We start from the raw sequence: 26,318 nt of genomic DNA on the forward strand, positions 1-26,318 counted from the left end.
AGACAAGAGACGAGATCACGTAGTACCGAGATCTCATTCATAACACGTATCACGATCATGAATGACAACACGTGATCACGTGAAACAAATTCGGCCGGTAGCCGACGTTAGTTATCGTGTATTTTTGCCAGAAGTGTTCGAAACAATTGACATATAATATTTTTGCTATGAAATTCTCATTTTTTGCCGTACTTTATCAAAAAAAATCGGTCAAGATTCGTCCAACATCATCCGCATTTGTGTCTTCTAAGATGACGTCATTTGCAAACACTACGGTTGCGTTCAACGAGCACTACCGAGAGCGACACGGTTAGTTAATCACGTGACAACTAATGATCACGTGCTCCAATCAACTAATCAACAGCTTAAAATGGTAACCAGTGAGGTAACCGATAGATGATAGAACGCTGCGGTTTGTAACCGGTTACTTACCGGTAGAACGGTGAGGTTCGTCGAACGCCACCTGTAATCTCCGAATTCTATCCTCTTCTTCAGATCAACCAGCTCTTCACACTAATAAATTTATAGAGTGTCGGATTCGGGGCCGGAGGGTCCTGAGTTCGAACCTCGATGGTCGAAGATCCACCGTCGTCATTAAAGGGGACTGGGCGACGTTAAATATGCTCGTGGTCTCAATGTCCTCCAAGTGAAACGATACCTCTGGGGGTGCTAGCATCAGGTAGCTATTAGCTCCTGGACTAGTTCTAAATTCACATTAACTGTTCGATCCGGTGATGGTGCTGCCATCTATCGGTATATAAAATAATGGAGGCAAGGCACTTAGTGTGCAGTCCTCGACATAAATACAGTTGTAGTCAGTTGTGACTCTGTATAGGAATAGGAATAGGACTAATTCGGAACTCCAGCGCTCGAATACGCTACCTTGCGGTGATTTACAAAACTGCCGCTGAAACTAAAACATTGCCACGTTGCGTTCCACGTGTGTCTGTTGACGTAAACACAGGCAGTTTGTTCTGAGTATTTATTAACGCAATCGATGTGTCTTAGTTTACTTTCAGCTACAGAAATTAATTCGTCCTTTAGTAGTACTTCCGAGCTTTTCAAAATAATGTTAGTTTTCCTTATTTCTTTCAAAAAAGTATTAAATGGTGGAAGCGTAAACAAGAAAACTCTGGATTAACAAAATTGGATAACGTTATACCAGGTAAAATTTTTTATTGTTTTGTATGAATTTGTAATCATATTTTACAGCAGCATTTAGTTGGAATGGACAGTATGCAAAATATTTTCTTGAATTTATTATCGTAGAACAAAATGAAAAATGTTTAACCGAGAAAGAATTTACTTTATTCCTTTTATTCTCAGCTGAAAGGTTTCGCCAAATTTGTTTAGGGTTATAGTTTTAGTATTGTGCGAGCAAAGTAGCCTTGGCGAGATTTCGCGTTTTTAGTTAAACCATTTTTAATTTTTATCATGAGTGGAATAAAATGATAGTAAGATTACAGAATTCGATAAGTAAAAAGTAATAATGGTCAATCAACTGGAAAAAAAAAACTACCACCATATATAAACTGTGAGTACACATTTTATTTATTTTGTTCTGAGTGAATTTGAATAAATATCAGTTTTTCAATTCGATGAAAAAAAAAAGAACTTAACAACATTGACTGGACACTTTTCCTTAACCTAATTCCACATAAATGATTTAAATAACCTTTGTTACTACAGTATCCTACTGAAATAGACAGTATGCAAATAAATTTTCTTGAAAATATTTATCGCAGAACAGATTGAAAAATCCAGAAAGAACGTTAAGAATTTGAACAATAAAAAATAAAAGTTCGCCAAAAATCTGTTTATACTGTTATGGTTTTAAAATTGTGTGAAAGAATAATGTATCTTGACAAGATTTCGCATATCAGGTAAATCATTTCCATGACGAATGAATTAAATGCATGATTTCTTTGGATATCCAATCATATAGTCATAGAAATAAATTATCTAGTGTTAAACGTTACTCTTGACAGTCTGCCACGTATGTGCACTATGTGACAAAAATGTCAACAAATGCCAGAAACGTCACGAAACTGAACTGAATATGTACTAATGTATAGAAAAAACGGTACAAAATGAAAATGCCGTTCGAAGCGAACCAAAAATTTATGAATTCCGAATTCAACATCGTGAAAATGGCTGCTTCAGAACAACTTACTGTGTGTTCTGCATTAATTGTTTACTTTCGTAATACTTTTTGGTTTCTAATCTCTTTCTATATGGGTCAGAATAACCAAAAGACTTTGAAAAATCTTTTCAAATGAATAAAGCGAAAAAATCATACATACGAACAAAAATCACAACACTTTTAGCATTTTCTTCGTTACCACATGCGTTTGTTTTAGTTTTTAAGTCGGCCATTAGACAGTGACTGCAGTGCCTCTTATAGTTCGTTGGAGTTGCGAATAAATTTCAATCAGCTTTAAAAATAAAACAAAATATCTTCATACAGTTTTTCCTAATTTCACCGGCCAACCAGTAAGTAACCGGTTAGAAACCGCAGCGTTCTATCATCTATCAGTTACCTCACCGGTTAGCATTTTAAACTGTTGATTGGTGGATTGGAGCACGTGATCATTAGCTGTCACGTGATTAACTAACCGTTCGATCTCGTCGGACGTAAGCATAGTATTTGATCATTTAGCTTACGTTCGACAAGCACGACTGGTAGCGACCGGTTAATTAATCACGTGACAGCTAATGATCACGTGCTCCAATCAACCAATCAACTGCGTAGAATGATTACCCCCCCCTGCGGTAACCGGCTGATCATAGAACGCTGCGGTTAGTAACCGGTTACCTACCGGTTAACCGGTGAGGTTCGTCGAACGCAACCTTACTATGACTTGTTCTTAACCGTATTGCATACAGAAATTGGATCAGTGAAAACAACTTTCGTTTTAATTTTTGATCTACGAAGTCGGCAAATATGCTCGTGACTTGTTAAAAAAAATATGTATTTTATCTTTTGTGACTCATAAAATATTATTTTCAGGAATGAAAAACGAACTTATAAGTTTTTTTCACTTGTACTAATTGAAAATATGGGATGATGGTTAAAAGTTGTTTGAATAATTAATTTGCATTTTGCGTGGATATCGAATTTTTAATTTTGGATCTCAAATTTTAATCACTTTTTTAACATCCAGCGTTTTGAGTAAGTTTAAAGTTTAGTTATTAGAATTATGTCTTTCTTTCTTTCTTTCTTTTTTTTTTTTAATTGTATTTTGTTAAATCATTTATTTCTCCTTACGCAGCAAACTGCATACAAAAATTTACCGAAGTGTTGATGATACAGCGTGATGGAATTTTATTCATACATTGTTTTAAGAATGATCACAGTGATTTTTAGAGAGAAAAAAAGTTTATTTTGCCACCCCCCCTCTTTTTTCTAGATTTGCCTGTTTGAGCAGCAAAAAGTCCTGAAGGATGCGAATAAAACAATAAATTCTTCATAAATCAGAACCAGGGTTCGTACGCTCCTTCAAAACTCCTTCATTCTGGAAATTTTTTTGAAGGGCCCTTCAAACTCCTTCATTTTGGTTTTAAGTCCTTCAAAACTCCTTTTTTAGTTCAAGACTACATAATCTTCCTCTATGACAGTAACTTATACTACTTTGATCAACAACTAACTTTGTCACAAAAGCGATTTTAATGTTGTAATTTCATGCATTTATTTTTTTCATAAAGATGTGATTTACAAATTGATCATTTTTAAGTCATAAAAGTTGAAGGTGAAAATTTTGTTAGAAGTCTAAAATATTTTGTAAGTGAAGTAAAACATGCATTGTCTAATTATTATTCAAATATTTAAAACTATGTAAGTAGATGTACTACAGTAAGTTATTGTGTTAAAAAAACAATTGTTTAGTAAATCACAGTTATAATATAGTAATAAGGGTCATCCACAAGTGATGTCATGCCTTGGGGAGGAGACGTGCTCATGAAATTGTGACGAAGAAGGGAGAGGGTTACAAAAAGTGACATCACACAGTTATTGGAACAATATGTTTATGAAAAATATGGCACGTGACAAGAGGAAGAGTTAGGTGAATTGTGACACTTTGTGATAAAGGGGGAAGGGGTCAAATATGTTGAAAAAAAGTGCAACATCATTTAATGACAGCCCATTACTACTCCTTCAAAACCTCATTTTACTCCTTCAAAACTCCTTCATTTTATTTCTAAAATTGATTATGAGCCGTGGGAACTAAAAAAGGAAAACTTCCCGATAGAAAATATTCAATTCTTAAGCGTATTAACGAGTGAACTTTATTTCTTACTGTTACTTGCAAGTTTGTTTTCTCACTAGCAATGTTCACAAGGCACTTTTACATCTCTCATATCAGTGCTCCTGCTGAAAAAAAAAATACAAATGGGACAAAAAGCAACAGGCTCTGGGCCCAGCAGGGCTGGTCCTAGCCAATTTATTAGTCCCCGATGTAGATCAATGGCCCTCTTAAAGCTATCCAACCCCTTGCTCATTACTGCCTCTTCTAGTAAGCTGTTCCAAGTGCCCAGGACCCTACTAAAATAATTTTTCCTAATTTCGAGGTTAGCCTGAGATTTGAATAGCTTAAAGCGAAAACCCTGCGTCCTGCTTTCTGCACAAAAATTTAATCCATTAACATCTTTCATTTTGATAAATTTAAACAACTTAATCATGTCCCCTTTTACTCTCCTCTGCTCCAGGCTATACATTACCTGGTTACAAATTTTTACTATTGATGTGTTAAAAGTGGTTTTAATCAGTGCTTTAAACAATTTTGAAAACTGCATTCAGGGTAGGAAACTCAAAAAACTTAACTTGAAAGCTGTTGGACATTCATGCTATCAATAAAAAACTAGAAAATGGTCGGTAATAAGTGGGTTATAAGAGCGCAATATAAGTATAGCTGCAGGGGCACCCCAAACTTAAATTTTTGGATGATGGAAATTCTCACTTTGCCGACTGAAACTCTAAACTTTGCAAATGAAAAAATGCAGGTATGCATACAAAAGTACATCTACTGAAAAGGGTCATTCGAGCATTTAAGAACTGCAATGAAGTCCCCAAATTGGAAAGCAAAATTTTCTGAACGAGGAAATTTTTGGTAGGTCACTGCAACCTCCTGTAGTCTCCCATTGGGGTGCTTCTGCTGGGCTGTCTTTGTTTACCAGGAAACCCTGCCTATTCTGAAATTGTAAAACTCATCCAAGAGACTGTAGTCTAAATTATTTTTAATATATGTATGCATATATATACCTATATATATATATATATATGCCATGTTTGCTTGTTCCCGGAATTTTTATTTTTAGGTTTATGCAAAAGTGAAAGGCTGTGACGAAATCTTGTGAAAACTCATTAAAATAGTACTATATTTGTCAGAAGCATTTATTTCTTTTTTTTATAAGTTTAATTTTTTAAGGAAGAATATTGCAAAATGTTTCAAATTTTATATTAGTCAGAAAATATACCCGTCATTTAGGGGGTCAGGAGTAACTGTCTGGCTTTGGGAAATCAAGGAACTTAATATATACCTAAGTCTCTGTTTTTAGTTTGCCACCCCCTGGAAAAATTTGAAATGACGAGCCTGCTGAAAATTGAAATTTCTCAATTAGCAGCTTCTATTGGCTTTTCATATGTAAATTTTCAACTTTAACTATTTGTCTCCAGAACAATGGTTAAGAGAGTCCTTTAACTCTAATCTTTTAATTGTTGCTTAGTTAAATCATTTTTATTAAATTACGCTAAGACTTGGTTTCCTTGTAAGTAGAGAAGTTGAGCAATTGTAACTGCTTATCAGTTTGGTAAATTAATGAGCTAAAAAAATTTTTTTCATTTCATTTTCAGTGTGTTAGCTCTTTAACATTTCATTTTCATTTTGCCAGTATAATATCAATGATATGTTTAAATGATGAACTTGCTGGGAAGTTCATCAGTTCTTCCAGTGCCATTGACACATTTTTCAAGATTATTTGATATGAAGCATTTACGCATTTTCTTTAATTTTTATTTCTTGTTAGTAAACAGGTTCAGATTTTGTGATGAGGGAATTTTCAATAAAAGGATGAAAGTCCATTGGAATACTTCAATGACATAGGCTATATTCAATGAAGTGAAGCTTAAATGATCTCCATGTTTCACAATATCTGTTCAGAATGTGTCATTTGAGGATCAAAGTTTCAAAAACCATTTAATCAGTGAGGGTAAAAAACATATTTACAAATTGTTATCATGTTATTTTCATTTAATTGTGTATCTTAGAAGTTCTCATCAGTAATCCCCCTCCCCCCAATTTTGAAATTTTTCCCACTTATGAAAATTGAATTAAGATTGATCCTGGTAGACAAGATCAGCCAATGACCTCTGTCTTCCTGTTCTTAGTTTTACTGTTTACAAACTGCTTAATTCTTTGTAGCATTTCTATTTGGCTATTGAAAATTAAAAAAAAAATCCAACATTTTATTTGGTGCCAAATTTTTCTTAGTCAAAAAATAGTGAACAAATTAGTATTGACTGAAATTTATTGCTCAAATGACTGACCTCACAATAATATGATTAGCACTTAGGGAAACTGCTCTGAGCAAAATATTTCCATATCAAAAATATAATAATAACAAAATTTCAAACATAAAATAGTGTCAAGTTATTAAAAATGTTAAACACCTTTTTAATTACAGCATATTAAGTTATGAGTAATGTTTCAAAAGTTATAATTGTGCTTATTAAATAATTTAATAGAAAATCATAAAAAAAAAGGTGTAAGCATGTAACAGAGGACACAAGACGCCATAAAGTCGAAATCCATTTGAAATTTGTTAAAAAAGTTCGACAATTTCCGAATATTTATCTATGTGCATAAGTATGTGCGTGTATATATATTATAAATACCAACACCCCCACTGAATAGGCTTTTATTCTTCTAATATTTTCAGCTGTTAGTTTCTTTCATGAGGTTCCTTAGCTATTGCCGGTTACAAACACATTTTTTTCCTTGTATAAATTTTGAAAGTTCTTTTCTCTTAAGTTTTTGTTAATATTTTTCAAAAATTACTTTCAGGTCTCAGTAAAATGGATAATGAAATGCATATATACTTTCCAAGTTTTCATCATGCTGTTGTTGCAGATGAAGATGTTACACCAGACAATATTTCTAACAAATGCAGTGTTTTAAGGTCAAATCATTCAATATTAGTTCTGTCTGGAAAGTTTGAAGGAATACCAGACAATTTAGCAATTAATTTCATCACTTGGCTGGTAAGAACCAATATTTGTATCTTTCTATACCTTGATTAAATATTATTACATTGTTTTAAGTTTTGAATTTTATCTGCTAATTTCATCTCTTTCTTTTTCAGCTCCTTTTAATAATTTTCACTTTCTTACGAAAGAGAGCTTGGGATTATGGCAGAATTGCTTTAGTGCAGAAAAATGAACAGAGGTAACTTATTTATGCTTTTTTTTTTTTGGTGTTACATTGAAATCTTGTTTCAACCAACCTCAAAGGACTGCAAATTTTGTTCATAGTAACGAAAGTCTAGTGATGTAATAGAAATAAAAGAAATAAAATGAGGATTGAAAATTTGCTTGTCAAATAAATATTCTGTTGTATTAGTTTTGGTTGTAACAGGGTTTCTCTATATTGTTTTGAGCTATGTATTTTATGTAGAAAATGCTTGAGTACCAAAAAAGTGGAAAAAATACTGAATTCTTCCTGTCTGAATTTTCCAGCTTAATTGCTCTTGTTAAGGTCAGGCGTGGATCCACGGAGGAGGAACTGAGGTACCTTCGCCCCCCCCCCTCCTCCCAGAATCCCAAGTGCACCTAAAATTTTCAGAACCAAATACAGGAAAATTATTCCGTTTTTTAAAACTTGAAGAAAGGCGCCAGAAAAAGTGATCAGAGTATTTCAAAAGCGGATCCAAAGAGGAAAATTGAGAAAACGGCAATCCCCCCCCTCCCCCCGCTTTCAAAAAAAAAAAGAAAAACAAGTGTGCCTAAAACTGTACAGAAAACCAGAGTACAGGAAAATTTTTCTGTTTTTTAGACCAAGAACTAAGGCGCCAGGAAAAGCAATTAGGCAACAGCAAAAGCAGATCCACAGAGGGGAACTGGGGGAATGTTCCTCTCCTCCCCAAAATCCCATAGACATACCTAAAAATGCCTTTATATTTTGTTAATAGACTTATAAATATAAGTTTTTAACGCTTTTTTTTTCACTACCAGGCATTTTTTCAGGCCACGACTGTCCGCAATTTCTCTGGCCACTTCTCGTTTCCTCAGTATGTGAGCCATGGCCCCCAGAGCTCTAAAAACTAGAGAGAAAAGCGTTTGCACGTGGACTTCGGCTGTTTACTTTGATCCCTGCTTAGGATGGAAGAAACAAATAAACCTGGTTCCAAACCTTTGTTCACATATAGTAAACAAATCACACTTTTTTTTTGTTTGTTATCAAAACACTTTAAAAAAATGTTAGGTGTAAATTTAAATGTATTAAGTTTAATAAAAAAAATTGCTTGAAGTGGCCCACTCGGCGGTTGGCCCAGTCATGGATTCCTGACTAGCCGTCCTGGCCAGTTTGCCCCTGCTGGGAAATGTAACCCTTCCCCCAAAATATCAAGTGTACCTAAAAAATTTCACAACAGAGTACAGCAAAATTCTCCTGTTTTATAGAACTTGAACTTAAAGAAAGGCATAAGGAAAAGCAAGGAGATAATTGCAAAAGCGGATTCAAGAAGAGGAACTGAGAAATGTTCCTCCCTCCCCTCAAAAAAAAAAAAAAAAAAAAAAAAAAAAAAACCCTAGTGATCCTAAAACTGTTCAGAAAACAGAGTACAGGAAAAATATTTCCGTTTTTCGGAGCTTGACAAAAGGCTCCAGGAAAAGTGACTAGACAATAGCAAAATCAAATCCACAAAGGGAAATTTGGAAAATGTTCCCTTCCCCCAAAAAATCTCGCATGTACCTAAAAAATTTTAAAACAGGATGCAGGAAAATTCTTCTGTTTTATAGAAATAGAACATGAAGAAAGGCACTGGGGAAAGTGAGGAGAGAATTGCAAAAGCAGATTCAAAGAGGAGAACTGGCTAATGTCTTTTCTCCAAAACACCAAAGCTCAAGTAAACCTAAAACTGTGCAGAAAACAGAGTAAGGTAAAACCACCAGTAGTTGACACTTAAAGGATTAAACTTTGGTGTTAGTTAACATAGCTTGGAGGGAAATCATCCTAAGGGGAACTTTTAACCAGTTATAACTGCACCAACTAGCCCTGTAGAACTAGATTAATTAAATGAATGAAAAATTTTTATGTTTTAAAACATTGGGTCAGAATTGGCACCAAACTAAAACGAGAACATCTAATAGTTGACCCACTTGATTTTCAGTAGTTGACTCATGCTTTGAAATAGGAAAACAGGAACTGCTTAATAAATAAATTCATGCCTACTTAGTAACTTAGTATGAATACAGGAATCGCACAACCGCATCTAGGCAGCAGCAAGCCCGTATCCTTGGTTTACCTTTTGTACATAGCCAATACCCTTTGGCCCCCCTCCCCTAGCTGCCCGGGTCGCAACTTCTGTAGGGAGGCAAATTTATCCCATTTCTGTTGCTTTTTCTTTTTACCTCAATATAAAATTTAAAGGAAGATGGGTAAGGGTGGAGGTTTTAGGTTTTATTCCGGTTCTGAAAAATCAAAGATCCAGCACTGCAGGAATGTAAAGATAGTTATAGAAAATTACAAAAATTAAATGCTTTTGTCATATGTTTTAAGTTATGCTAAGTTATAAGACTACGAGAAGTTAACTACTTAAAAATTCGATTTCGGGGACTGAGTAAATATTTTTCATCGTACAAATTTTTAAAGTCTCATTGATATGGCACAATGCAGCTTCCTGGTCACAGTTTAATTTATCCACTGTAGGGCCATTTCCAGTCTCCCAAATTTTTGTATTTGCATTTTGTATCTGTTTTCCAGTAACCTTTTGAAATAAGTCTGTTTGAACACAAGCCTAACCTGTTTAAACTGTCTTTTGCATTTATTTCATGTAGGGTTGATCATTATGTTTAAAGCTTTTGCAATTCAGTGGCACAACGAGAGGGGAGGGGAGCACAGTCCCCACCAGAAGGTGGAGTAGTATGTTTTTCAAAAACATTTCTTATAACTAAAGAGAAAAATAGAATGTACCTTGGGAAAATGAAGTTATTTTAATAAGGAGAAAAAAAGAATGTCGCAAAAATTCTAAATTTCTTTTGAAAAGAACTTTGAAATAAAAATTTTCAATCTTGGCGGATTATTGATCAGTTTAATTACATCTCACACCTCCTCTTTCTTCTATTTCCATACCCTTTTTAGTTGGTCTAAAAATAAGAAACGCTATGCTTTGAAAGTCCCCTTCCCCTCCAAAACCTTTAAAGCCCATCTCAAATCTTGTTTCGGGACTTCAATTTCGGAAAATTTCCAAGAGAACTACCTAACACCTCCCATTCTAACTACATCAAAAATTGTTTAAGATTGCTTTTTTGGAGATTCAATTAAATAAAAATTGCAGAACCCCTGATGTTACCAAATATGGTCTACAGTCATGTTTTTAAGATGTTCATTACGAAAAATTGCCGGAAAAGGACCCCAATGCTCCTGTAGGAAATCTGGAAATTAAAAAATTACAATTTTGAAAATTTTTAAGGAGGAGAGCATTTAAATCCTTCATCACTGAATATTGCTTAACCCATTAATGCCGGTTTCGAAAAAAACAATAAACTGTGATAATTTTATTAGTATTTATTTATTTTATGTCTATATATTATAATTTTTTTCCCGGTTGGTATATTTTTGTACCAACCGGCATGAATGGGTTAAGAACTTAGTTTTCTAGGACTTCAACTTCAAAATATTTTTGGGGGAGAGCCCCATAACCCCACTGCTCAAAACATTATCAAAGTTTGTCTGTAACTGTGTTTTAGGAACCTCAATTTTGAAAAATTGGGCAGAGGGATTATCAATTTAAATCTGTTTTACAAAAAAATTGATTGGAGGCAGCTGATATAATCCCATCTCTTACCCTACCATCAACAAAAATTGCCTATAATCGTTTTGTTAAAACTTTAATTTCCGCAGAAGGCCACCTACTTTTCTTTCTGGTAACTTCACCAAAGACTGTCTAAAACTACATTCTTAGGACTACAATTTAAAAAAAGTTTCGAAGGAGAACCCCCAGACTCCTTTATCAGATGCTGAAAATTTTTAAAGTGCCCCCCCCCCTAAAACTATGTTGTGGTTGAGCAACTGCTGTAAATATTATTTCCTTTAAGCACTTAAAAGTATAACAATGAACAAATCTTTTAAAAATTATTATCTCAGAATTGTACTTGTAGAATTTGTAATGCATAAAATGTTTTGATTAGAAGTGTTTAGAAGCAAAAGATAAGTTGTAAAACTCATTATTGTGGTTATTTTTTTAAGTAGCAATTTCATAACCCTCCCCCCCCCCCCCCCCCCGCCCCGTATAAACATACTTGCTAAAAAAGCTCCCCTCCCAAATCCGTAGTCTGGAACCGTCACTGGTTCAGGTTCATTTCAAAAAGTTAGATGGGTTATTTTATATCTAATGAACCAATGGTCTGAATCTTTCGATCTCAAAAATTGATAATCTCTGATTCAATCATCAAGAATACCGACAAGAAAAAAGTTTTTTGATTTTGGTCTCTTAGTTTTTTTTATTAATTTTTGTAAAAGTCAAAAATTGCACAGATTTACAGCGCTTTGACATCTGTATTAAATAATTGTAAAGAAAGAAGTTTTTGATATAAAGAGTTAAATTTTATGTCATTCTCTTTTGCATTTTATGATTTTTCAGCTGATATGCAACATATTATAAAAGTCAAAAGAAAATTTTTTTTCCTAAAAATTTGAAAAATTGAAATAAAAAATCTCAAATACACTACCTACATTTTTTTTTTTTTTTTTGCAAAACAAAAGCTCCTTTTTAACTTTTTGTGCTAAGTTTCGGAATGGAGTGACCACTGGTTTTATTGCAAACTCAATTTTTTTGGTTCAGCAAGAAATGTGAGATTAGGGCTTAATTTGTGTGAGAAAGAGAACTTGGAAGAGGACTTGTAGGGAACACGGCTCCTGCACTTTTCTTTTTTCCAGTTTTATATGACATTTTGCACAGTCGATGGAAATCTCAATTATTTGAGCATGAGAATTATAGGCCTCCAACACCTTTTTCTGAGAAAATTAAGCCCTGTATAAGGTGTCATATTCCTTCCTTCCTTGTTAAAACAGTAACAGTAATCTATCTCAAGAGCCACTAAAGTTCTAATGTTATACTAATAACATTAAATATACTAATAACATTTAATTAATATTGTAATTTGCATCTTTTCTATGTATATTTAATTTGTTTTCATGTGATTTTTTTCGTCCGCAATAAGATGGACACAACTTTTTTATGGAGATGTCACAGCATCATCTCATCGGTCAAATAACGATGAAAATGCGTTTGATTCTATTGAAATAGCTCTACATATGGATCAGGTATTTAACTTTTGTTGCATATTGTTTTTCTCCAAAAATCAGTTATTTCTTAGTATAATTTATACATTGTTATTTTATCATTCTCTTTCATTTTTCTTCTTCTAGGGCATATGTTCATGGTTAAGAGCAATTTTCCTGCTTAAGTAAGCGTTTTAATTTTTTGTTATATATTTTAATTCCCTTTTCGGAAGTTTATTTTTATTCTTTATTTATTTGTTTATTTATTTTTGCTTCCTTGTTTAGAAATGAGCAGATTTTGAAACGGAATGGTCCTGATGCTATTCAATACTTATCCTTTCAGAAGCATATTATTCTATATTTGATAATTATTTGTATCGTTTGTTTAACTGTTGTACTTCCTGTAAATTATCAAGGCAATTTAGGTAAGTATTTTTATAACTTTATTTATTTGCAGATACAGTGGCCCCTCGTCAAATGACATTTGTTGGGAGACTAAAAAGCTAGGATAAATCTGAACACTCAATATAATTGAGGTTCTTAAAAACAGTGATCCCTCTTACTTTCAAGTAACTGATTATGTGCATCTGAAATTAATCTAGTCTATTCTTAAATTTAGCTGAATTTCTGAAGGAAAAAAAAAACAGTAAAAGAAAATTATATTATATCAAATGCTTATAGTTCAAGAAAACATGAGTACCAGACCTACGTCATAGTATAAAGGCCCAAAATTTTTCTCTGTAAGGACATCACAGAAGATGAGAAAGGTTCGCTATTATTTAAGCTGAGTCGCACAGGCTTCAGCAGGAATCAAGTAGCAAAGGTGCATAAAATTGCTGCAAAAATTTTACGCTATTGGGTGGATTCATTCCATGTCAACGTGACCTATTGGTCCCCATCCAACTATCTCCAATTTGGAGGATGTTTTAAAGAGGTGCAGACATGCCTTTGAAACTAACTATGCAAATTTTTAGCTACCAAGATAAAAATTCATGAGGATTGAGGATATCTCAAAAAGAAAACAAAAGTGGGCTCCAAAATGGCCTCCAATAGGGGAACCATGCTAAACATGACAATTCGGTTCGCAATGCAGATCTGCCATTTTGGACCACCATTACCCCACCATATCGTATCGGAATGTGCTATTCTACGAGGCGTGATATAACAAGGCGAGATAGAACGAGGGGTTACTGTAATTTATTTCAAATAGTAAAAAAAGTTAAATTATGCCCGTATGAATTGTATTCATAGATTTGGTTGCTTGATTTTCTATTGTTGATCAAATAATGTGTGTTTTTTTTTTAATTTAACTTTTTTATTTCAAATTCATTTCACTAATCATTTTGATACTACATGTACTAAGCTTTATTCCTCAAATGATGGCTTGTACATTGTCTTTAGGTTATGCTTTTGTAGAAGCTTCCCCAAAGTGATTAGTAAATTTATTTATGCAACCCACATTCAAAATGATAGAATATCTCAACTGCTTGAACAAAACTTGCCCCTGAGTCATCAAAAATGAACGCATGCAAAACTAAAAATAATGAAAAACGTTATTCAAGAATGGGTAACTCACTTTCAACTACTTTGCAGACATTATTATAAGAACTTATGGATCCACCTGAACTGCTTGAACAAAACTTGTCCCTGAGTTGGAAAAAATGAACGCATGCAAATTAAAAATAATAAAACATGTTATTCATGAATGGGTAAATCAATTTCAACAACTTTGCAGACATTATTTTAACAACTTATGGTACATTAACACATTGGAAAATTATATTGATTTTTTACATGGGTCAAAAAATTAGAATAATCTATTCATTCAATGCATATTTTAAAAAGTAGCGAAAATATTTGCATACCTTTTAAAGCAATGAGAAGCTCATACACGAGCAACGAGGTTGGAAAAGTATTATATTCAGTGATGAATCTTTTTTTTTTTTTAAATATCTGTAAACACAAAAGGTGTTCCGGTTTGGGTTGTAAAATATGAGGGTTATTCATAAAGTAAGGTCCGATTTCTTATAAAAAATGAACAAACACAGATTTTTTGCAAAAACTTTTTTTATTTAACTCCTTACATGTTTCTCTATTTTTTCTACCTAGTTACCATATTTGTTTAAACATTTGTCATAACATTCAACAAGCTTTTGCATGCCTAAGTCATAGAAGTCTGCCCACTGTGAGGATAACCAGTCTTGAACTGCTTCCTTCACCTCGTCATCTGTGGCAAAATAATTGCCGTTGAGTAGACTTCTTTAGGTAGCAGAACAAGTGAAAATCACTCTGTGCCAAGTCTGGACTGTACGGTGGGTGGTGGATCTGTTCCCATCCAAAAGATCTAATCAGATTTTGAGTGTGAATAACCGAATGGGGTCTGGCATTGTCATGCAGTAACAAAACCCCAGATGACAAGTCCACGTCGCTTATTCTGTATTGCTCGTCTAAGTTTTGTCAGTATAGCGCAGTAAGTGGCGGTATTAATTGTTGTCCCTTGTTGCATAAACTCGACTAACAACACTCCATGTCTCTCAAAAGACGGTTGCCACAACTTTGTGTGTTGAAATTGTCTGCTTGGCCTTGACTCTGACTGGTGATGATGTGTGACGCCATTCCATTGACTGACGTTTAGATTCTGGGGTCAAGTGCGACACCCACGTTTCGTCTCCCATGACAATCCTAAGAACAGATCACCTTCTCTATGATATCGACTCAAAAATTCAAGAGCAAAAGCCATTCTTTTCGTTTTGTGTTCCTCGGTAAGCAACCTGGGAATCCAAAGTGAGCACAATTTGAAATTGCAACTCTTCATTGACAATTTTGTGCAAAGTTGTTCTACCCACATTAGGAAATTCCAATGATAAAGTTGAAATTGTGAATCTCCAGTCTTCACGAATCTTTGCATCCACAGCAATGACCAAATCATCTGTGATCACTGATGGTCAGCCTTGTCGCGATTCATCATGGACATTCCGTCTTTGAAAGCTCTCACCCATTTACACATTTAGCTGTCACTCATCGCATTGGGGTCATACATTTCGCTTATCTGTTGATGGATTTCTGCTGCTGGAATGTTCCTTGCCGTCAAAAGCCGAATCGCTGACCGTATTTCACACTTGGCAGGCTGATCAATTGTTTTAAACATTTAAAACTGACACTGTACAAAGAACACTACATCAATTCCAATGCAAATGGCGTCGTTTGATGAACAAGGCATGCCGGGAGTTGGTACGCATGCACATTTCAATGTAGGCGCGACATTCAATTGGATACGGCAATTCGGACCTTAATTTACGAATAACCCTTGTATAAAGCGTTTGAGAAATCTTGTGTAAGACGTTCTCTCAAATTTAAGCCATCCTTTATGGTGTGTGGGTGCATGAGCGCTGCTGGAATTGGATGATTGTATGTATCTTAAAATAGAAAAATATGTGTGACCTCTTTCGTCAATAATACTGCATGATTCTTCATCTGAGGCACAGCAGTGACACATTTTATCTTTCAGTAAGATTCTACTCCATGGCACATCTCTAAATCAGCTCATGTATTTTAAACAGAAAGAGGAATTTCAGTATTGAACTGGTCAAGTAACTCTACCTATCTCAAAGCAATCAAGAATTTGTGGTACCGTCAAAACTAAAGAAAGCGATTCAAGATGGAGTGCCCGCCAACAAAATTGAACTCGTTGCCACGTTGAAGAGAGTATGGAAACTGTCAGAAGCGATGGCTGTAAATTGGTGGTAGAATCCGTACGTCAAAGGATTAGCTAAAGAATCAAATCCAACAAAAAATGATTCATTCAAGTATTGCTATTGTTTCTTTTGAAAATGCCCCCCCCCCCCTTTAATTTGAATATTCTAATTTTTTGACTCAATGTAAACTTTCATCGCTATAAACTTTTGGATTATTCTATATTTTAGATTATTTTTAATTAATTGTATTTGAAATGAAATGTACACTTAAAAGTCTAAGAAAGGTCACATGTTCATTTAAATAGCTAATTTGCACTTATATTTGGTTAGAATTAACTTTTTTCCAAAAAGGGTATTCTAGTATTCTAGTATTTTGAATTTGGGTTTACTTAATAAATCAAATCTTATTTATTCCTTTTATACATAGGAAGCTATCATTAAAAGACCTGCTGTATCAAACATACTCTATGTTTATTTAACTGTACAAAATTTTTTGGTCATTATTTGTTTGATAATTTTGAATTGTTTTTAAAATAGTTGATGATGAGAGCAAATTTGGGCGTACAACATTAAGCAATTTAGACCCAGAGTAAGTAGTCAAAGATTTCTTCTTGACTTTGTATGATTTAAAAATTTTAACTACATTCAATTCTCTGAAATCTGTTGACCTAAAATCTGCATGACATTTGAGGTGTGAACAATGAAATTTGCAGCTTAATGCTGAGTAGGAAGGTGAAAACAGCAATATGAATGTCAAATATTATTTTAGTATTTATTTTTTATAAATATAATTTGAATTTAATGTCTTATGCTACGTTTAACAGCAATGTTCATCAACTATTGGTCTAACGCTTAATACTACCAGCTATTAACCAGTAGAGTTTCAACTAATATCTTACTATTTTTTTCTTCTGGAAGCAGTTGCAACTAGAAATGAACTACTCTCCAGGAGTAGTTAACTACCCCTCACCTTGTCTATTTCATTTCATAACCTATTTTTGTTGCTCAATGTTCAGCTTAAAGCATAAACATTTATTATTTCACATCAAATACATTTTTAAAAGTTCTATGTGCAATATTTAAAGTTTTATACATTTTCAAACAATGCTGAATATTTCTTATAGCAGTATTTCTAGAGGTATAGATGGAAGATTTTTTAAATTTTTTTATTGCATACTTAATCCCCAGAGTTCCCCCGTACCTGTCAGCTTGGGGACTCAACCTACTCTTGGCTAGAAATAGTATTCATTATCATTATTCAACACAATTATAAATGTGTCCAATGATAAATATTTCTTTTTTAATCACAAAATGGCACTGACTTACAATGTTTAGCAGCTTGAAAATTAAAAAAAAAAAAGGAAAAAGAAGAAATTAGAAGTTAAATGCTTAAAAATAATTAACTTATTTTTAAAAATGGAGCTTATTTTGAAATTTTATTTCACAAAGACAGTTACTTAGTAAAAGTTACTTAAGTTTACAAAAAAAGATTATTTGGTACACATTACTTAGACCCTATTATAAAAACTGAAAATGTCATAAATACTTCTTTTTTTCTTATTTGGTTTGTATTATGTGTTGTTGCATTCAATAAAATTTACCTCAATATCGGACCTTAATTTTGGAATCTGAAAATCCGGAATATATATACTCAAAACATTTTTTTTTTCTTATTTAAAAGGTAAAAAATATAAAATAAATTCTAAAATTTTTTATTTTAAATGTTAAAATTTGGCTATAAATTGTTGAAAACAGCAGTACTTGCTGCATATTTTTATGTATGCCATGTGTCATGCTTAAATTAGCATTTTTCTGTAACTGTGAGGCAAACTTTTAGTATCTGCTTTTAGTTAATGATAATTCTTTTTACTTTTTCATTAGTATACAATGTAAAGCATACGCCAAACTAAGGCCATTTTTGTATAAATATGATTTATTTACTGTATGGATTGGAACAATGTATAATGCATAATGGTAAACAACTACATCCGTGCACAAGCCCTTATTTCAGACCTTTTTTTTTTTTTAGCTTACAGAATGTTCTTTCATTGAGATTGATAAAGAAATAAAAAGAATAACTCTTCGCAAAGTTTAACGAACTTTCAAAAAACATGCCAAACATTGCACAATCAAATTTTTTTGTGAATTTTTGGATTTTGATCTAAAATCTGGAATGTTCTAAAACCCAGAAAAATCACGAAACTTACAGAACTCTTACTCTTTGACGTCTGAAATTTATATATGACTTTAAAAAAATCTGTCATTTGTAATTTATGAGTAATTAGCGTTTGAAATTCACTAAAAAGTACTTTTTTTAACTGTCTGTAATACTTTAAAATATTATGCCTCAAGTTTTATGGGAGTTACAGATTTGTATAAAGCTCATTTTAAAAAAATAACATGCACTTTATTTTCATATATGGAACTATATATATTTCATAGGGTATGGTGGGGGAAAGTGGTCAATGGGGTAAAGTGGTCATTCGTGAAATAAATGGCTATAGCTTGGAAATAAATGCTCAAATGAATGTAAAATTTTTATTATACAGTAGGGCAGTTAGAAACCACATTTTGAATACAAAATTTTACAACTGGCAAAATTTAATTTGATGAAAAAAAATATTTTGTGTGAATATGAAAAGTTTTAAAATCTAAACACCTCTTTTAACTTCCTTGGGAAATTTTGTTTGTTAGAATTATGAACAGATTGACTGCATAGAAAGCTTCCTACCTGTCTCAAGAACTCTTACTCGTTAGCAGTTAGCTGAATCTATTTTGGATAATTTTTTAGAACAATTTAAGTAAGATGGGGTAAAGTGGTCATAATATTAGGCTTAACAAATATTGTTCTTCTAATGCCATTTAATCGTTAATTATAAGGCAGATATAAATTAAATTGTAATTTCACTTAATATAAATTGTTTTTACAGTAAACGAGGTTAAATTTACGAGTATATGCATATGCATACGCATATACTCGTGTACGGACGTATATAGACGTATTCAAATAAATGCACCAATAAATACGTATATGAGTATCTGCAAGTATTTTTAATCTATACAGATATGCATTCGACTATACACGTATATACTCGCTTATACTCGTATATGTATGAACACTTATATACTCAGGTAGACACGAATATACGCATACGTACTCGAGTAGACACTTACATACAAGCATATGATATACAAGTAAACAGGGTGAGTTTAAACTTTTGAGCAAATTATTAAAATGTGTTAGAGGGGAGGATAAGAAGCAAGAATCACATAAGGAACATATGGTCACAAACACAATGCTGACGCGCTACACGCACGCGAAGCCAGAAGCTAATGGATGCAAAACAGGTCACAAATTTATATATTACACAAAGAAAATTTAACACAACATTTTATGTCTCAAGAAAGTTTAAAAGCGATTGATGAAATTTGCGGCCTGCAGCTGTAATACTCGTACATGTGCGTCGCAATCACAAAGCACTCTCTATTGCAATAACGACACTTTTGAAAAAGTTTCATCTGTCGCTGCGCCTTTGTTGCGATGCTTGTACTAGAGCTACTACAGGCCGTAACTTTTAACAACTGCTCTAAATATTTCTTAAAAACTAAAATGTTGGATAAAATTATCTTTGTGTAACAAAATTGCGATTTGTTTGCATCCATCATTTTCTGGCTTTGTGTGCATGTAGCGCGTCAGCAAACGCAAGTTCCTTATAATTCTTTGCTTCTTATCCTCCCTTTTCACACTGCTTAGATTTTTGCTCAAGAGCTTTTGCTCATTCTGCAGGCACACATGTATATAAGCTTATATACTCGTGTATACATGCTTGTACTCGTGTGTACATGCATGTACTCATGTATACACGTAAATGTACGTATATACGTGTATACATGCGTGTACTCGTGTATACACGTGAATGTACGTATATACGTCTATACAGATATATAATCGTATTTGCACGTACATACGTATATACTCGTGCTTCACAATCTATATATATATGTGAGTAGACACGTACCAAACACGCACTGGGTGTATCCACAAATTAACTCGTGTATACCCGGATATGTGTGTATGTACACTTATATATGCGCGTATGCGTCTACTGTACACGTATATACTCAGATATGCACGTATGTACTCTAAATAGAAGTGCATACACGCATATGATATTCGTTTACACGCGTATATACCCGTACGTACACGTGACACGTATATACTAGTGTAGACACGTATACACTCCAGTAGGTAATCACGTATACATGCTTATATACTCATTTATACACGTATATACTTGAGTAGGCACGTGCATGCATGTATCTGATGCATTCATGTATCTACTCATATATGAACGTGTTTACTAATGTTTACACGAAACGTATATACTCGTGTATACACACGTGCTTGTGCATACACTTGTAACTATAAAAATAACCGAAATATACAAATGCTAGGGTTGTTTATAATTGTTTTGCATCTATTTTTAACTATGACCACTTTACCCCACACTATGACCACTTTCCCCCACCCCATGGGGTAAAGTGGTCATAAATAGAAAGGGAAAAGAAAGTGTTATAAAACTACTTAAATCAATATTTATTTTCCTAAAACTCAATGTACTGTGTTCTTTAATAATGCAATGTAAAATAAAAACAAAAAAAGTTTAAATGTTTAAAGAATTTATTGTACCTACTATTCACATAAGTTGAAAACCTACGATTTTATGACCACTTTACCCCACCAGACCCTATATATCATATTTTGAACAATTTTCCAGAAATTTCTCTCACTAAATTTTTAAAATGAATTAGTTAACAAATTTATAGATTACAGAAAAAATATTAATGTTGACCCATTTTTAAATATCTTATAGCATCCTGCACAAAAATTAATATTATAGAGAGGCATATGAGAACTTTTCCCATATATCCTAGATGTTTTCACAAGTGCCCCATTATTAAGGTGGCCATAAATCTCGTTTTTGGGTAGCAGGCCTCTTTGTCCCTGCACAGTGGCGGACTGGTTGAAGAAATCGGCCCTGGCATAAAGGGATGTCGCGGCCCCATAGCTTCTATAGATACTAAGTTTTAAAAAAATGATTGGGAACCGATATCACTTAAATATGAGGAAATTATTCAAAAAAATCAAATAACTTTATTTTAAACAAAATATAACACATGGGATTCTTTTCTGTGTTTTAATGGTAGACAATTGATACAAGATAAGCTAAGCCTTTGTTTGTAAAAAAAAAGGTGATTGTAATTATCTATTTAAGTATTTTTAAGTACCTAGTGCTGTATTGATTATTTCCGTAATGATATCTTCTAACATTACTTCAGTTAGAATAAAGAGTATAATAGGGAGGCGAGGGAAGTGTGCGACCCCTTAATTTTGTCAAACAAATGTATCAATACACAGAGAGATAGGGAGTAAATTGATTTTTTTCTTGGATATGGTAGTTATTAAATATTAGCATTAGAAACCTAATTGTATGTTTAACATTGAGTCAGATATATGGGGTCCTGGGGTCTCTCCCCCGGAAATTTTTTCAAATTGTAGTCCTAAAAACGCAATTTTGGATGATCTCTGGTGATATTAGGGAGAGCGGAGGTTCGAAGATCCTCTTCCGGCAATTTTTTGGAAGTGAAACTCCGAACTTGCATTTATATATTATCTTCAATTATGTTAGGAAGATGGGCTCCGAGAAAATTTCAAAATGTTAGCTCTAAAAACAGTTTAAAAAGATTTTGAGTGATGCTAGGGAAAAGGGAGATTCGAGAAACATTTACCAAGAATTTTTTTGAAATTGAAACCTTAAAAAGGTAATTGTAAGCTTTTTTTTTTTTGATAAAACCTAGGACATCGACAGTTATTCAAAAGTTAAGTTCCAAAAACGAAACTTTTACCGACCTTCGATGATTTTAGGAGGAGGAGTTATGGCGAGGCTCTCCTTGGAATTTTTTCGAAATTAAAGCATTAAAAACGAGATTTCTGACGTGCTTTACTGATGATGAAGAAGGGGGAGGGGGGAACTTTCTTTGAAATTTTTCGTTGCTGTATGTAGATTCGAAAACGGAGGTATGAACGATCTTTCATAGTGTTACCAAGAGGAGAGGATCAAGGGCTTTCACGCGGTAAACAATCGAAACTTCGGAAAAAGAAATTAGAGGGGTAATATTTAATGCGAAAAGATGAGGTTAGTGGACAATGGAAGATATAAAGGTCTGGTGTACCTGTGAGTCCATGACACCATGACATGGACTTTTGCATAGATACAGAATCTGAAAGTGAGAAATGAAGAAAAGGACTATGGGGGATAGGGAAAGGACTATGGCCAGTTACAAAAATTGCTTGGTGTGTGGTGCTTAGATTTAAATTTGAGGTTTTTAGTAAATTTTTGGGAATAGGTCAAAGAAATCTTTTGTCATGATGTTATGGGAAAAGTGGGGATTTGGGGGTTTTCCTCCCCTTTTTTTGAGATTGAAGCCCAAAAAAGGTAATTTTAGACGATCTTCGATGATATTATGGGAAGGAGATGCTTAAGGCTGTTCCGGTAGAAAAACATGCTAAACTTGACTCTTTGGGAACAGCGACAAAAAAAATCTAATCGCCGGATTGCAATGAAACTTTTTACTATATCAGATGAATGTGTAAAAAACAACGTACATGAAGTAAATTGCTGCTGAGTTACCTACATTTATCACAAAATGATATTAAAAAGTACTTTTTGTCAAATATGAAATATTTCTCTTGAACACATTCATGAAAAATCATCTAAACACAGAGATTCGAGATTTTTTTCTCTGAACCATAGAAACAATGTAGACGCATTGCAATTGAAATATTTTGTAAATATCATTAAAAAAATTTTCAATGCTCACGTGTTCTGAAACTTACTCGATTCTGTCCACTAATCTTATAGTTGCCTAAAGTGCCAATAGATGGCGTCAAAAACTCGAATAAGTCAGGATACGTGAAATTAAGGTCTATTTTATTAATAGTTCGGCTTTTTTCTCATTTTTATGCTAATAAATGATTCCATATGGACCATAAACTTTCTGTAACAAGTTTCATTCCTTCATATTCTTCATAAATCAGTCTAGATTTTTTTTTTCTCTAAAACCAATTGTTCGTGATCGCGTGGTGATCCCGCCGGACAAATATCGCCATCAGTGAGTTTTGCAGATGAACTAGATTTTTGCGAAAAAGTGAGGCTTTCCATGCGTGTGCCTGAAGTGATGGCCAGTGGTATCGGATGTCAGTGCTTGTAGCTTATGCTTGAGGCGGCAGTGATTGTAGTCGAGGAAAGAGAAAGGGGGGAGGGAGGACATCCCCGTGTGTATTTTCCGTGTTGTTAGAAACAGGTGGGTGAACAAGAAGTGGAGGATTGGCCTACGAGTGCTCGCCACAGAATCTTTCCTAATCCGCAATGAATATCTTTCTAAATTGACGCAACAGAGATCATTAAAATTTCGTGATATTTTATTTCAACAACGATTTTAACTATTTTTCAAGAAGTAATTAATATTTTCTAATGTTAACGAAGGACAAAGATGATCTGAAAATAGTTCTTATTTAATAAAAAAAACCTTGCTCAATCCATTTGCGCAGGTGTGACATCTTTGTGCATATATTTGCCCTTTATAACAAAGAGCAAAGTATTATGTATAATAATATATGAACTTTCAAAAAAAAAAAAAATTGAACTTGAAAAGTAAAGATTTTTACATATTGTGTGCGTACGCGTAATAGGCTCAAATCATTACCTTGTAGACACGAAACTTTTTTAGAAAGTAGGTACTTCATATATTATGTAACGTTTAATGGTTTTTATATTTGAATGTATCAAAATTTTAAGACAAAGCTTAAAATTCTGGGAATAAATTGCAAATACAAGCATAAAAATGTCAAATTTGTGCAAATGGATTAAGTAAATCTTCATCTCAATTTTATACTTTAAAGTTTTAGACTTGGAAAAGTAACAGATTAAGTAAACATTATATTGATAAGCGTTAATTTAAATTGCACAGGAAGTATTATAGTGTGATCCGCGAGTTACTGACCATCAGCCAGTAAGTTGAACTAACTTGTAACAAAGGTTTTGATTTGACCATTATGAAGGTTACGTACGATATACTTACAGAGACATCTAGAAGTTTTCAAGGAAGTCACTTTTCTTACTGGTGCAAATTGTTATCAGATAAAATGTTGAATCACCTTTTTCTAGGTTAAATTTAATTTTATAGGTTCATTTACTGAGATATGCTGATCAATGCTTATTCTCAGTGAAGGAAAAAAAATGCATTTAATAACTATCCATTTATGCTGTTTGTTATTGAAGGTTGGTCGATTACATGCATTGATCTAAAATGCCTTCAACGCCAGTAATTGACAAACACGATCTACCTGTAGTAATGACATAGTTAAATGCTAGTTTTAAAGCTTTTTTCTTTATACCAAAGTAATTACAAACATTTTTATGTTAAAGATATGAATGTGTATAGTACAACTTTTATTGAGAAAAAAAATATTTTAACCATTAATTGACTAGCTTGGTTAATTACTAATGCTCCAGATCAGCGGTTCCCAACCAGCATGTTGTGACTTCCAAGGGAGTCGCGAAGAATTTCTTATAAGAGAACACATTCAAAAACATATCATTAAACAGTTTAAAAACTAAAATATGTAGAGGAAAAAAATCATTTTAGAGAAGCATCAATACTTGAGCATAGTGGCGAATTTAAAGAGCCTGATGATCCCTCAGCATTATTACATTTTGGTTTACGGACTTGCATCCCTACAAATTGCCGCGAAAGAGTCGAAAAAAACCTCCCTATAACATTATCTAAAATTGTCTGAAAGTTCGTTTTTGGAACTTCAATATCGAATTTTTTTGTGAGACAGTCTCTTAACCCCAACCCTCATCCTGAAAGATGTCATGTAATTGCGTTTTCAGGACTTAATTTTGGAAATATTTCGAGAAGTTCCTAGAACCCTATCCCATTCCCTAAAAATAGCAAAGAAATGGATTTTTAAGCTTTCAATTTCGGAAAAATTTCACAGGAGTGCCTTCTATTCCTTTTGCATGATTAAAGACCGTACAAACATTCCTTTTCAGGATTTAAATTAAAAAAAAAATTCCGGGTGAGGGTCTCCGATCGTTTTGCCTTGCCATCTAAGATAATCTACTATTCTATTTCTGAAACTTAAATTTCCAAAGTTTCCTTCATATTACCCCCAATCATTTCTCCCCCCCCCCCCAATCACTAAAACTTGATTAAAATACGTTTTGGAGACTTCAATTCCGGAAAAATTCCGGGGGAGAGGCTACCTATCCAAACATTTGCCTAATATTTAAAGGAACAAACAAAAAATACGAACAAAAAGACTATTTTTTTAAAAAATATTTCTAAAATCCAGGAGGTTCCAATGGCCCCTCCTCACCCTGATTTCCCAAATGACGGACCTGAAATAAACTTTGAAACGAAATCCAGGAAGGATAGATCGTTTTCTTGATTTTTAAAATATTTTTGGGGGAATACCCCATTGGATCTCCCTTTTTGCTACATATTTTCCTGGTTTTCACCTCTCTAGCCCTTCCGAAGAATGCTCGTTGTCATAGTATATATTCCATTCTCCTCCAAATAAAAATGATGACAATCAAATGACTACTCATCATCGAAGGGGGGGGGGGGAGTTCACTAATCTTGCTAAAACAAAAGGAAAAAAAAAACAGTATTTAGTTAAAATTTCATCACGTTTGGGAAGCAGAGAAGTGCTTGAACTAAATCCAATTAGTAACTTTTCTAACTTGGTTGTCCGTTTTCTGCTCAAGTCATTGTGGCAAAACAAGACGCAAGTTTTATTCTGATCAACGTTTTGAATACAATCAACTTTAAACTATAATACTCAAAAATATACTGTCGTGAAATGTATGATAAATTTACATTTTCCCCACTCAAAATTGAACATTTATATCTCTCATATACAGTCGGCTTCCGCTCCAAAGCGATTCAACTTACGCCAAATGCCTATAACGCGAGTTTTTCTCGAGTAACGAATGTTAGAGCTAACGCTAATTTCTCACCCACAACACGAAAACTTTTAGAAAGGAATCGTGGCGCA

General features: G+C 33.5%; 1 protein-coding gene across 1 annotated transcript in view; it reads left to right on the forward strand.

The window, feature by feature from the left end:
* The first annotated feature begins 3,101 nt into the window (after positions 1-3,101).
* The window catches only part of LOC129218295 (calcium permeable stress-gated cation channel 1-like), an 82,522-nt gene continuing 59,305 nt past the window's right edge, over positions 3,102-26,318 (forward strand). Inside the window, exons 1-7 of the mRNA XM_054852528.1 lie at positions 3,102-3,172; positions 7,062-7,258; positions 7,360-7,442; positions 12,437-12,539; positions 12,645-12,682; positions 12,783-12,922; positions 16,730-16,781. Of these exons, the coding sequence (XP_054708503.1) occupies positions 7,073-7,258; positions 7,360-7,442; positions 12,437-12,539; positions 12,645-12,682; positions 12,783-12,922; positions 16,730-16,781 (602 nt within the window). The 5' untranslated portion in view covers positions 3,102-3,172; positions 7,062-7,072. The remainder of the gene's footprint in view (positions 3,173-7,061; positions 7,259-7,359; positions 7,443-12,436; positions 12,540-12,644; positions 12,683-12,782; positions 12,923-16,729; positions 16,782-26,318) is intronic.

Source organism: Uloborus diversus, chromosome 3, assembly GCF_026930045.1.
Source record: "Uloborus diversus isolate 005 chromosome 3, Udiv.v.3.1, whole genome shotgun sequence".
In the NCBI taxonomy this organism is placed as follows: domain Eukaryota; kingdom Metazoa; phylum Arthropoda; class Arachnida; order Araneae; family Uloboridae; genus Uloborus; species Uloborus diversus.